Source organism: Paramisgurnus dabryanus, chromosome 12, assembly GCF_030506205.2.
Source record: "Paramisgurnus dabryanus chromosome 12, PD_genome_1.1, whole genome shotgun sequence".
NCBI lineage: Eukaryota > Metazoa > Chordata > Actinopteri > Cypriniformes > Cobitidae > Paramisgurnus > Paramisgurnus dabryanus.
The window spans coordinates 12,349,912-12,364,560 of record NC_133348.1 but is presented as its reverse complement, the minus strand read 5'-3'; the positions used below and the strand labels follow the sequence as shown (position 1 = coordinate 12,364,560).

At 39.0% G+C, this 14,649-nt stretch overlaps 1 protein-coding gene across 3 annotated transcripts in view; it reads right to left on the bottom strand.

Moving 5' to 3' along the window:
* Positions 1-279: 279 nt before the first annotated feature.
* Positions 280-14,649, bottom strand: part of dtnba (dystrobrevin, beta a) — a 28,381-nt gene continuing 14,011 nt past the window's right edge. For 2 of the 3 annotated variants that reach the window (XM_073811381.1, XM_065256400.2), the window contains exons 6-20: positions 13,165-13,319; positions 12,870-12,975; positions 12,631-12,797; positions 10,650-10,774; positions 10,226-10,297; positions 9,955-10,041; positions 9,787-9,877; positions 9,615-9,688; positions 9,335-9,448; positions 6,870-6,966; positions 6,135-6,306; positions 3,435-3,524; positions 3,247-3,297; positions 1,611-1,644; positions 280-1,527 (exon numbers count right to left, since the gene is read on the bottom strand). In XM_073811381.1, the coding sequence (XP_073667482.1) occupies positions 1,631-1,644; positions 3,247-3,297; positions 3,435-3,524; positions 6,135-6,306; positions 6,870-6,966; positions 9,335-9,448; positions 9,615-9,688; positions 9,787-9,877; positions 9,955-10,041; positions 10,226-10,297; positions 10,650-10,774; positions 12,631-12,797; positions 12,870-12,975; positions 13,165-13,319 (1,415 nt within the window). In that variant the 3' untranslated portion in view covers positions 280-1,527; positions 1,611-1,630. Of the gene's footprint in view, positions 1,528-1,610; positions 1,645-3,246; positions 3,298-3,434; positions 3,525-6,134; positions 6,307-6,604; positions 6,626-6,869; positions 6,967-9,334; positions 9,449-9,614; positions 9,689-9,786; positions 9,878-9,954; positions 10,042-10,225; positions 10,298-10,649; positions 10,775-12,630; positions 12,798-12,869; positions 12,976-13,164; positions 13,320-14,649 lie in introns of all 3 variants that reach the window. The other variant, XM_065256399.2, reaches the window with a different exon arrangement.

Genomic DNA, 14,649 nt, shown 5'->3' with positions numbered 1-14,649 from the left:
GGGAATTCCTGATACATTTTTGTGTATATAAATACATATATTCACATATTTATTTATACAGCTGTATATGCAATTTATAATGCAAATCTGTAGTTCCTGGATGTGTAACCCTACTATATTTTTCCCCTCACTTATTTAAACGTTTGTCATATACGTGTTTATACCATAGGTTTATACGTATATGATCCCAGAACTAGTGTATAAAAAAGTCTCGGTTCTGCATCCATGATATTTTTTTATATAAGATGAAAATGTTGTATGACAAAAAACGATATTCCCTTTTTTTTAGTTCTTATATAATTTATTCTGCACACAACAAAACAACACTTGAAATCACTGCATTTGTATGGGCAAAGCCTGTTTAGACTCTTCATTTCAGAGTTATATCTTTAAAATTTGCCTTTTCTTAAAAATACAATTGTTCAGTGGAGAGCGCAAACACTATGGCTACCAGCACCGTAATGATTTCAAAGAGTTTTCACAGAAGAGCCACAGGAAGTGATGTCATTTAACCAAAGATAGAATCACATCGTGAAGGGCCAGAATCCCACCAATGGTTTGGCAGAAAAGCACAGAGTAAATACTTCAAGACTTTTTCATTTGTGGCAAGTTTTTAAAGCTTCATCGGACTCTGTAAATGAAGGTATCAACATCATCCCAACAATAAAGAGAGGCAAACACACCACACACATGAACACACCTCTCGAAAAAAACATTACGTGCAGCAGGTCAGACATGAATCCAAATGTTTGTCTGCAAGAAATGCAGGTTCACAGATGATATCAGAGCTATAAACAGTGCTTCCAGAAAATCAACAAATTTCATGTTAAGTGAAATTCTCCAGTTAAGAGCACAGTACAAGATCACCATCATTATCAAAGTACCGATTTAAAACTTACTTAAATATACATAAACTCTAAATCTGAATTTCAGATTTACAAAGCTGAAAATACCATCGACTGTTGTATGACCAAAATATTCGTAATGTACATTTACCATACTGCTCAAATGTTGTCTTCTGTATATAAATAAAAAGATTACATCACAGAATTCCACACAATATTCTTTAACTTAGTCGTGCTTACAGCATTCATTTAGGCTGCGTCCCCCCAAACACCACAAACTTCCGTGACCACACCCACATCCAACAAACCACACCCACATACTTCATCCGGTCAATCAGCTCATCCCGTATTCCATTCCGTTTCCTCTTCAGTCCATTTTGTCCAACTCCTCAACATATCAGAAATGTCTCTGGGTGCATCCGAAATTTAGAAAGCTTTCAAACATCACTGAAATCAGCTACTAAAAATCAAACGCCGTTAAGTGAACAGCAGTTCTGCATCACAGATCTCAGAAAACTCTAACTCAAACTACAAAAACAAACACTAAAACAACTAAATGTTTTCCTCCTCAAGCAATCCACAGGAAGCCGAGCTTCAGCCGAATCCCTGAGCTGCCCTTTGATTGGCTGAACCTGGATTCGGAGGATATCGTCATTGTGCCGTTTGAATAATGAATCCATGCCTGAAATTATAAAGTGAGAAAATTCATAAAAAACATGAAAAATGAATTCAACAAGCAAAGAGATTTCTTGACTAGATACTCACATGATTCTGTTCACGGACGCTTATAAGTGGTAACCTGAAAAAAATTACACATTTGAAATTTTAGGCTTAAACGCTCATTTACTTCTAAAACATGTTGAGGGAGACACGGCACATGAGAGATTTCTACATACAATTAAACACACTAAAGTCCAATTTATAGTTCTGTGTCGAGTGTACCACATAGCCTAAAGGGGGTCGCACACCGGACAAGAAGCGCCGCGTTGTTTAGCCACTAGCCAGATCGATAAATAAATACAGACCGGAAGTTCACTTCGGTTCAGGCGCATAACTGCGACAACACACTTCAGTTACTTTTAAAAGTAATGCATTAGAATATTAAGTTACTTCCCAAAAAAGTAACTAATTGCGTTACTTAGTTACTTTTCATGGAAAGTAATCCGGTACTTTAAGTTACTTTTGCGTTACTTTATCTTTCTTGGCTGAGGCTTGATCTCGTTCAGGCCTTGCAACATGTGTTTTATGACGGAGAAGTTTTGCATTCAGAAATTGAACATTTCCATCACAAAAATATCAAGCTCTGGCCTGCCATTTCCTTTTCGGACTCAAAACTGTTCCCGCTCAGGCGCGCACGCATATAGTGCGTAATTCTATGTGACTACATTCGGTTTAATTCAGTACATTGTGTGTTTTTTTTTTTAAATCAAAATAAATAAAACGAAAAGTAACTCGCATTGCTTTTTTAAAAAAGTAACTCAAATATTAATGTTTACATTTATAAAGTAATGCGTTACTTTATGCGTTACTTCAGAAAATTTATATTATTACGTAATGCACGTTACTTGAAATGCGTTACCCCCAACACTGAGTGCATCCGATGAAACTGTCAATACACCAGTAACATGCCCGTTGACAATACCTAGTAGAGATCTGCATGTGTAATTGCAAGTTGACGCGAACAACAACACAGACGTATAAATGAAAACTTATGTGGAGGCTATGGCGTAGGTTTGACACAGAACTATAAATCACCCTTTAGACATTCTTGGTATGGATAACTTTACATCAAAAATCATCTTAACGTCAAAGGTACTGAATAATCCTATTATTGCAAGAAAACGTTTATAAAACTGTGTGTAACTATGTATATTATATTTACAGAGATTTTAGTTCATTAAAAAGCATAAGGATATTTCGCGGGAGTCACACCCTGAAACCATTCCAGGTGCAGCGATTTGTACCAAACCTCTGCTTTAATGTTTAATCTTAAACTTGCTAAGAAAGACCATGAGAGGCAGACCAATAAAACATGAGAGAGATTAATAAACTCCACTGTATAGAGGCAAAGAAGGAGCTCGATGATGAAGGCGTTCCCCAGCAAGGGTTCTACTCATAAAAGTTCTGCGTTTAAGACTCGTCTAGTTAAAAAAACATCCGTTGTCCCCCCACACTCGTAAACAGCATCCTCATTAATACTAACGAGTAATTAAGCATTAACAAGCCCCCTTAGACAAGCACACACACGCCAGACACACACACCATAACCTGTAAAACATTACAAGCTTTCGTTGCAGACGGCATGTGCAGGGATAATAAACCTCAGGAAATCACGGATGTAAAGAGAAAGACTTGAACAGATGCATTGTGGGTAATGTAGTTCTGAAGCCAGGTCTTATACCTCTCTCTTTACCATTTTGCAGTCTCTCGTCATACTCTGCTCCATCCTCCACTGAGAAATAAGAAAGAAGACAAATAGATGAGACACACAATGGTTTAAAACAATGTTTGTTTCAAACGAGCCAAAATTTGGTGACACAACACAAACAATACACGATTAAACTGATAAGAAACATCGTGCTCTCATACCCGAGTTCAGCTCTTTGACGAGTGATGACATGGTGTCCGTAATGGAGTCTGCTGCCACTAGCAGATCATTTCGCAGGTTTCTGCGAGCGCCTGCGGAAAGCAAACACAATGAAATGCATTATGCCAATGCATTGTTTTAGAGCAGCTTCGCATGAATGAAGAGGAAACCACAGAAAACGGAAAGATTATTAAATATACACTCACCTAAAGGATTATTAGGAACACATGTTCAATTTCTCATTAATGCAATGGTGTAATGTGTGTGGGATGTTTTCTTGGCACACTTTAGGCCCCTTATTGCCAATTGTGCATCGTTTAAATGCCACGGCCTACCTGAGCATTGTTTCTGACCATGTCCATCTCTTTATGACCACCATGTACCCATCCTCTGATGGCTACTTCCAACAGGATAATGCACCATGTTACAAAGCTCGAATCATTTCAAATTGGTTTCTTAAAGGAACAGTATGTAAGAAATTTATATCAATTAATCATTAAATGGCCCTGAAATGTCACTAGACATTAAGAAATCATTTTCATTTCAAATACTTCTATCACTCACAACAGCGGTCCGGCCAGGATATTGTCATTTAAAAAGTGGAGTTGCAGCCCTCAACTGATGTTTATGTTGTCGTTTGGTATATTGGCCACCAGCTGTGTGATTGCAGTACCAGTTTTAGCCACACGTTTTGTGATTGCAATACCAGTTTTGGCCACAATCCTACATACTGTTCCTTTAAACATGACAATGAGTTCACTGTGCTAAAATGGCCCCCACAGTCACCAGATCTCCACCCAATAGAGCATCTTTGGGATGTGGTGGAATGGGAGCTTCGTGCCCTGGATGTGCATCCCACAAATCTCCATCAACTGGAAGATGCTATCCTATCAATATGGGCCAACATTTCTAAAGAATGCTTTCAGCATCTTGTTGAACCAATGCCACGTAGAATTAAGGCAGTTCTGAAGGCGAAAAGGGGGGCAAACACAGTATTAGTACAGTGTTCCTAATAATCCTTTAGGTGAGTGTATACAGTATATAGGGTAGAAGATATGGTATTGTTGGGGCTCCTTTTGCCTCAATTACTGCAGCAATGTAGCGTGGCATGGAGTCGATCAGTCTGTGGCACTGCTCAGGTGTTAGAGCCCAGGTTGCTCTGATAGTGGCATTCAGCTCTTCTGCATTGTTGGGTCTGGCATATCACATCTTCCTCTTCACAATACCCCATAGATTTTGGGATACCCCACATTTTTGAATGGGTTTTGCGTCACAATCCTCTCCAGGGTGCGGTTATCCCTATTGCTTGTACACTTTTTTCTACCACATCTTTTCCTTCCCTTCGCCTCTCTATTAATGTGGTTGGACATGAACAGCCTGCTCTGTGAACAGCCAGCCTCTTTTGCAATGACTCTTTTGCGTCTTGCCCTCCTTGTGCGAAGGTGTCAATGGCCGTCTTTTGGACAACTGTCAAGTCAGCGGTCTTCCCAATGATTGTGTAGCCTACAGAACTTGACTGAGAGACCATTTAAAGGCCTTTGCAGGTATTTTAAGTTAATTAGCTGATTACAGTGTGGCACCAGGTGTCTTCAATATTGAACCTTTTCACGATATTCTAATTTTCTGAGACACTGAATTTGGGAATTAGCCTAATGAATTTCTCCTGTCAAGTTATTTTTCGACAAGTTTAAGAGTGAATAAGCCATAATAAAAGAATAAAACATTAAATCTTATGTTGTTCTTTAAGGTCAGAAATGAGTTGGCTAATACAAACTCACACCTGACATGAACGCCCTTCTTACATGGATAACTTTCCTTCTTTTTGTCTTTTTCTGGCTGATAGACCACTATCGAGTAAACCATTTTTGATAATAAGGAGCATGCTGCTAAAACCATTTGTACTGTAACTTGAAACCTGTCTCGTGGGAGACTCGGAGGTCACTTGATGTTTAGGGCTTGCAGTGCTTGCTGGGACTTGTAGTGCAATGCTGCACATTCCGAAGCGGGTCAAGATAAAAAAATTTGTATCATTGCGCGGGCCGGATTCAAATGTGCAGCGGTCCTTGTATTTTACACATGCGTTCTATAGGATTGCTATGAAGAACCTTTAAAGCACATTTATTCATAAGTATATATAAACTTACGGTTTTGCCTACAAAAAACGTCATCCCTGCAGCACTCTAACAATACACAAAGCGTGTGAAACAACGCAATGAAAAAATATGCTATAGATGGATAAATGGAAACTAAAATTCCATGATATTCCATGACTTAACATATAAATTTCCATGACTTTCAATGTCTGGAATGGACCTTTCATAATTCTTTAATATTCCAGAAATTCCATGACCCGTGGGAACCCAATATTAAACTAGACATGCCTTTCCATCTTACATGGAAATGGCCCTTAAAAAAAATTATCTTGGTTACGGAGATCAAACAAGGCATTTCTCTTTTCAGTTGCCTGAGATGCACGTTCATATTATCTCCGTTCTGACTCACAGTCTCCAAAGTTTTAAAGTATGTTACTGGATAAAGTAATCTCTTAGATAAAAGCCCTTTTAAATAAAAGACTTTGTAATGCCACTTTATTTCAGTTCACATGTTCTCTGTCCAATATATTCCACAGAAATTCCTACCGGACATTAAATGCAAAGTCAGGCAAGTAAAAAAGGATTGGTTTCTCTATGTTGTCACTTTACCCTGAGCGAATGCTTCCTGAACATCTCCACCCACTCCAGAGAGAGAGTCCTGTGGGCCGTGAGTGGGGGTGTGGCCTGGGTATACAGGGGTGGAGCCTGCAGACGTAGAGCGAACGGGCACTGGGACAGAACGAGGGGAGGCGTGACTTGGGGAAGAACCAGCGGCTTGAGCCTGAGAGAGAGAGAGAGATAGAGATAGAGAGACTTAATATAGCAGATTAATGTTAAATTACTCTAAAAGTATTATGGGGGCAGTCATTATTGGCACTTGCATACATAAAGAAGTGTAAAGGTTTATGTTAAGTGTTACAGTCAAAATTCTCTCTGTGAAACAATGCAAATGTTACGCAAACTTTCCACAGAATGACACAAAATGTGATGTTTCTGGTGTGAAGTTTCAGCGCAAAAGTTTATGCAAAGATTTGTAACAGATCCTAAAGACAGACACAGTAACGCACACAAACACTTACTGCTTGTCTCTGCTCTTCGTCCTTCAGGACACAGATGAGATACAAAGGAAAGGAGAGTGTAAAAACAGACAGAAAAGATGAAAGAAGCAACTATTAGACGAGCTTTAATCTTAAAAGAAACGAGAACAGTTGGAAACAAGGTCAAGTGTGTAAGGAAAAGACAACGCTCAAGGGTGTGACGCCCTCTGGTGGCACAGGCGTTATAATACACTTCAGAGCAGATATGTGTGTGTGTGTGTGTGTGTGTGTGTGTGTGTTGTGGTACCTTCAGTAGTTTCATCAGTCCCTCCAACTGCACCATCAGCTCTCGTCTGCTCTCCTGAAGTGATGACATTCTCTGCTCCAACTCATCCTTCCTCTGTCTGCAATATACACACAGCTAAATTAAAGTCTGTCTGTCTGTATTTGTCTCTCTGTGTGTAGCAGTTTGAATTTCTGTGTAGCTGGCTGTATTTGTATGTGTTTGTAGATAGTCTGTCTATTTGCATGATGCTGTCTGTCTGTCTGTGAGTAGCTGTCTGTGTGTGTATTTTGCTCTACGTGTGAGGTAGCTGACTTTGCGTGTGTAGCCGTTTATCTGTTTAGTTCTCTCTCCGTGTATAGCTGTGTGTGTGTGTGTGTGTGTACCTGGTAATTATCACGTTGTGGGGACCAATTGTCCCCACAAAGATAGGAATACCAGTGTTTTTGTGACCTTGTGGGGACATTTTGATGTCCCCATGAGGAAACAAGCTTATAAATCAAACAAGATGATGTTTATTGAAAATCTAAGGTACAAGAAAGGTTTTTGTGATGGTTGGGGTCAGTGTTCGAATTATGTCAAAGCTTATGGGGGTCCCCTACCTAAGCCCCACCCCCTGGCCAAGCCCCACCCCCCTCATTATAGGGTCGCTGTGATTTGACAAGGTAAGATGTGATCCTGGATCAACAATAATCTGATCCTGGTTTTAATAAAAGAAACCCCAAATTACCCTTAACTCAAACCCTAAACGTTTTTTACCCCTCACATTAGTGTGAAGACATTTTAAACAGAATGGGGTAAAATAGGGTGGACCTCAATGCCTACCCTCAAATTACATATTTTTACTAGTAGTGGTTAAATGGATTGAATAATTTTCGGATCAGCAAAATTGGGCTAGGAAAATAAAATAAGAACAAATTAAGAAATGATGAGCATATAAAAATAGAAAAGAACAAAGTTACAAATAAAGTAAGATCTAACAGTAGTATTTAGGTATAAATAGAATCAAATAAACATTAACACTGTCTTCTTTATTATATAAATTAAATATAATTAATCTTTTTAAAGATACAGAAGTGATTTTCCTTTGTTTTCTGTTGTTTAATTAATATAAATGAAGAAACACAAGCCGATAAGAACTGCTGCTTTCAGACCAACACAAAGATTTGACTTCTTTCTGAACTATTTGCACTCACTTTAAGACATAACTGAATGTTTTTATGAGAATAGGTGCGTGTGGTATTTCAAAATAATTTTGTGTTTGCATGCTTTAGAATCGCGCGTCTCCGTGCGTCCGCTTAAGGGTGTGTGTCCATTTGAGTATGGGTGCGCGTCATTGCCTGTGCACACACAAAACAGCTGAGCTTACTTTAACATCTTGCGCTCAAATTTTTTAAAATCGCTTGCATGTTAACATTTGCAAGGTTATAAAGCACACATGCAAAAGATAAGCTTTCTATAAATAGTTATTTATTTCTGAATTATGCGTATTTGAGCGATTCGACTATAGGCTTATTTATTATCATTTATGCGAGATTTCTTCTGCTTTCCCAATAAAATATTTTGTGTTTCTTTGACTTGGTGGACCAGCTGTCAATTTGTGTGTGTAGCCTCGCCACTCTTATGAAACAATAGTTTGATAAAAAAAAAAAAGCCCTAACCCTAAAGATTACTAAACATTCTTACCGTCACTGAGGTGAATATAATCCACACAACACACAGACAGATACATTAACTCGTCTGTCAATTCCTCCAGAAAACAGCGGGAGGCGCACTTGCGAGTTTTTTATATTTATTTTAGACTGAAATCATTTGAATGAGTTTATTGCGAAATTGGGACAAATAACGGACAGCAGCCTATCGCTTTGTGACAGCGCAACATGAGAATTTTAAATTCATGTTGTATTTTAATTTTAATAAAAACCAGTTTATGGGGGGTCCCTCGAGGCTTATAGCAGGTCCGGGACCCCCCCAGACCCCCTTCAATTCGAACACTGGTTGGGATTAGGGAATGGGGCAGGTAAGGGGAATAGAATATACAGTTTTTATGGTATAAAATGCATTACGTCTATGGAATGTCCCCACAAAACATGGAAACCAGAATGTGTGTGTGTGTGTGTGTGTGTGTGTGTGTGTGTGTGTGTGTGTGTGTGTGTGTGTGTGCGTGTGTGTGTGTGTGTGTGTGTGTGCGTGTGTGTGTGTGTGCGTGTGTGCGCGCGTGTGTGTGTGTGTGTGTGTGTGTGTGTGCGTGTGTGTGTGTGTTGCAGTCTGTATATTTGTCTGTCTGTCTGCGTGTTGTCATCTGTCTATCTAGCTGTCTGTGTAGCTCCCTGTCTGTCTGCTTGTTGCTGTGTCTGTTTGTATGTCCGTCTGTATGTGGGCGTGTAGCAGTCTGTCTGCGTTTTCCTGTCTGTCTGTAGCTGTCTGTCTGTGCTTAGCTATCTATTTGTGTATTTCTCTCTTTGTGTGCAGCTGTCTGTGTGTGTTACCTGAGCTGTCTCAGTTCTGCCAGTAGGGTGGGGTTCTGTTGGACTCTCTCTGGGGTCTGCTGACATGCCTGTTCATGCTCCACATGTAAGCGCTGGATTTCCTGCAAAATCTCTCTGGAAACACACACACGCACAAACAGCGTATTACAGGAATTTACAAACACATACACAATATTGTCATAGGCCTTAACACAGAAGGCAGCGTTTAACATCAACAGCTGTGCAGGTGTGTGTGTGTGTGTGTGTGTGTGTGTGTGTGTATGTGTGTGTGTGTGTGTACCTGTTCTTGTTCTCCAGTTGCATGATAAGTTGTCTCTGCTGTTTGTTTGTGTCATAGCTGAAGTTTGCAGGACTCTGTCATTCAGAACAACAACATATGACATCACTGTAACTGTGGGAAAAAGCTTTGGATTTATTCCAGATGTGTTGTGTGTGTTGTGTTTGTGTCTCACTGCAATGTTTCCGGCATCTGTGGAAAGACGAGCCGCATAGCGAGCGATGAGTTTGTGTTCTTCATCTGTTCGGCTGGGACTGTCCAATGCTCTACACAGAAAGAGAAATTATTATTATTATTATTATTATAGTTTAAAAAACCTCAGCTGATAGCACTGTAAACTCACCGCGGGCTTTGCTGTAGTTTATTCACATATGCTGAAATCAACGCATGTTCCTCATTCATACGCTGAGCTGCGCTGAGAGTCGGCATTCTACACGCACAGGAAAAAAAGATCAAGAAGTGAATGAATAAATGTGTTTGAATACTCTCATCTCTTCTTATCTGTTATAACCGATACAATTCATATTATACCATACTAATACAATGTTTTAAAACATTCATTCTTTCTCATTTTAGGCTCCTCTGAAATATGAAAATAGAAAAGATGTGCTCACCTCTTAGCAGGGGTGGAGCCAGCAGAAGGGGGCGGAGCCGATTCATTCATGTTTCCTATTGGACGCGCTGGACTGAATTAAAAAACAAAACAGTCCGAATGTAACACAAATGTACACTCGCACACATTCAGACTAAATCAAACATGGCCGTGTTTATACTGAACCAAACACACACAGTTTATTATACAAATACGTCGCTCCTCTTTACAATACAAACATTTCCAACACTTCCAAAATGGCCACAGATCGGAGAGTATATACAGTGTTTATATACAGGTTTTACTATACTTGGACCTCACTATTGATGATAATGTTCACAGGTCTGTGTGAGGATTCAGGGGATACAAAGCAATGAAGTCGATGAGATGTCCTCAGTTATATAGTTGATAAACTTGTGTTTGAATGTTTGATATGAGTCACTTACACTATATTAGACAGGTTGAGGGGTTTCTCTGGGTATTCTGGATAAATGGGGTGGGACGGCTCTCTGCTCGGCACACATCCCAAAGATTTACTGATGGCCCGACCAAACTTCTTAGCAGGAGATTTCTGTAAACACACACATACAGCATGTGAGACCAAAACTAGTTGTGAAGAGTTTGTACTTTTAAATTGACAAACCCTAGTTCCCATAGTCATCCATTGATTTAACCCAAACACCGGGAACTGCTTCCCGGTCACATATATAGTCACACAAGTTACATTTCCATTATCCTTCAAATTGGGCAAATTGAAATTGCGAATTAAAAAAATACGGCCAATTTCGCAAAAACTACCATATATGGCAACATTTTTTACAATCGCAGGATGTGGTTTTTCAGGCAATTCAATTTTTGCATTTACAGGTTACCTGATGTGCGTAAAACATTTGTGATATTTTCTAAACATCAATAAAAAAAAAACTTTAGCAAAATGTCAGTAACAGATAAAGAGTTTGGTTCCAAAATGCGATAAACGGCATTTTTTTTTATAGTTACCGCCAAAATCAGTATTGTATCAGTTCAGTATTAAAAAGTAAATTCTTAATTTTACACAAAATCCAATATCCGCCATGTTATTCTGTCATCATTTCTCAGTTTTTAAAATAAATCTTTGAAAATCAAATTATGGATTTGAATTTTTTTATGTTTATATAACTTAAAGATGCTATGTGAAAGTTTGTAACAGAAAATAGTGGTTTTCTTCTTGTCACTTTTTGGTATAGACCGTTTCATCGGACGCACATGCGATGATGCGATTACGCGCCTGGTCCAAACTTTACTTCCGGTTTCAATTGGTTCAATGGTCTGACTAGTTGCTGAAACTGAACTCTTAAACAAACACCTTGTCGAAAATAAAAATGTTTTGGTTTCCTAGGTAATCTATCTGTTGTTTATTTTGCTTGTTATATAAATAAACTACTTTAAAATGACTTTTTTATTCTTAGCGGAGTTTACCGGAAGTTACGTGTTGACCACGAAAGCCGCTTATTTATGTTGTTACTGCTGAAACCGCCTATAGAAAACACGTTTTTACCAAAACTAGTCAAAATGTATTTATTGTGTTTTGGAACCAAACTCATCAGATGTTATGCAAATAAAACATAAATTTTCCTCTCGCAATAAGTCACACAATCATTCTTTAAAGATGCAAAATCGTATGCGCATTCTTCGATTAAAAATAATGGCTAGTGCGTTTGCTGTGATATACGTGAACCTACATCCTTTTTGCGAGAGGAAAAATGACGTTTTTTTGACGTTTAATGTGAACGATTAGCATCACGCTAACAAATAACCAAAGGGCTTCGATATTTTTCCTATTTAAAACTTGACTTTTTTGTAGTTACATTGTGTACTAAGACCAACTCAAAATAAAAAGTTGTGATTTTCTATGCAGATATGCCTAGGACTATACTCTCATTCTTGTGTAAGGACTGATGTAACATGGTTGCAGCAGGCGTAGTGATATTACGCACTGCCCGAAAATAGTCCCCTGCTTTTGAAAGCTACCAAGGGGACTTTTTTCTGGCAGTGCGTAAAGTAACTACAGAAGAGTACAGTTTTAAATAGGATAAATATCAAAACTCTTTTTAGCGTGATGCTAATGGTCCAATCAGATTGAATGGATTATGCTAAGCAATGCTAAAAGTGGTAGCGCCAGACCCGGAGATCAGCTGAATGGATTCCAAAATGTTAAGAATCAAATGTTTAACTCTAGGGGAGCTGGAAAATTAGCATATTTTCAAAAAAGTGGAGTGTCCCTTTAACATCAAAATACATACATACAATAGAAATGAGAAAAGCATACGTTTTTGGAGCAAGAAACCAAGAACCTAACAGTCTCAGTAGACCTCAGGGACAAAGATGACTACAAAATGATTATGAGATTATCGATATAACTGAAGGTTAATGAACACCGATCTTTACCCAGGATGAATGTTCCTTCATCTGGTGTTGGTTATTGTGGTTTCCGCTGGCGTGACCTCGCCAAAAACAGTCCTGACAGAGCTGATAGTTAAAACACTGCTGACAGCGATAGCGAAATCCTGTCATGCCATCCGAGCGACAGTAAGAGCATCCCACCGGATGATAGACTGAAACAGAGAGAATGAATATTAACTCTGAATAACTTAAATAACCAGACAGATAATATTCAGGGTAGTTACCGTTCTCAACATTAGACAGACGATGCATGAGAGGAAGCCAGATGATACACTGAGGAGGAGGATCTGACATCACACAGTCCAGAAACATGTTTAACATCACTTTCTTCTAAGAAACACACAAACATATAAAAAATTCATCAATTGTATGCTTTACGTTGCTAACACAGTACTCTACCAACTAAGTTACAGGAACACCAACATCTAACCTTAAGCATGAGCATTAACTACTTCTGGACTAGCAAACACCACTACACCAAGATGTAAAAAAGGTAAGAAATGTGTTATAAATAGTTACTTGTTGAGGAAAACAGGATCTGGCAAAGTGATCCATGTAGCCAAACGACGGCCCCTCGAACACAGCGGCGGGTAATTTTAGCGCCTCCCGCAGAAAGTCATCGAACTTTGACATCACCATCGCACCGTGAGCATCTGATACTTGGGAGAAAATATCTAACACACACACAAACACACTTGTTAGATCAGTTATACAGCATGTGCTCTGAGTAATTACTCTCTCCATCCACCAGGGGGAAGCACTACTAAGATCTTACAGATAGTACACTATCAACCTCCACAATTTTGTGCTCCAAGCATTTGGAAAAGCTTACTTTAAAAAGGTGGCATGTTTAAAGTTAAGATATTTCTAATGTGAAACAGATTTAAATGTAATAATGAGTATTGGGATTATAAACCTACAGTATGTAATATTTCAAATAAATGATCTAAGATTGATCTCATTCAGTTTGCCACTTGTTTATGATGCAGAAGATTAAAGAGGTTTGCGATCTAGTGTAATACATTTGTTATGAATTTCATTATGTAACATCCCTACTGAAAAAACAGCTTTTTGCCAGCCTCCCAGCTTGGTTTTAGCTGGTTAAACAGGCTGGTTTTAGAGGGGTTTTGCCCACTTATTAAACTGGTCAAGCTGTTCAGGCTAAAAGCAGTCTAAGGCCCAATCCCATTTCTCTGTCTTACCCCTTCCCCTACCACTTCGTCTTACCCCTAGCCCTTGTCCCTCGAAACCAAGTGTTAAGCGCTAGGGGTGAAAACATACCCCTATGAAATGAGACACCACTTGGTTACGGTTATGTCATCATACATCGTCGTTAGCTGGCTGCAACGTCACCAGACGCGACAAGTGTGTAAAGCACGTACCGATGTCTCCAAAGCAAGTAGTGTTATGCACTGATATCAAACGAAATTCTCTGCTAATGGAATTTAATTAAAACTGTAGACAAGCATGGAGTCCATTCATGGCTAGTTAGAGAAATACGGGAATGTTGTGCAAATCAGCAACGTAACGTTAGCGTAGCAAACTAGCGAAATTTAAAAACATTTAAATTAAGAACATAATTCAAATATATATGTACAGGACTGTGTAGAGCACAAAATAAGACGTTAGTAATTTTTAAATCAATTATGAAGCCGAAAATACTACATTAATGAGACTCTCTGGACGATCTGGCCGCCATTGTTGCCGGTTGCACAATGTATTCTGGGTACCCCTTGGTTTCAAGTAAGCTCATGAAAATTCTTGGTTTTAAGGGGTATCTACCACTTACCCTTAGCCCTACCCCTTTATCAAAACGAGAATTGGGATAGCCCTTACTCTCACGTGAACGTGCAAAACTAAGGGGTAGGGGTAAGGGGAAGGGGTAAGACAGAGAAATGGGATTGGCCCTAAATTGGTTGGCTGATTTTTACTGGTCCCCTAGCCTGATTTAGCTGGTTAAGATGGTGTAGCAGGCTGGTTTAAGAGGGGTTTTGGCCACTTTTC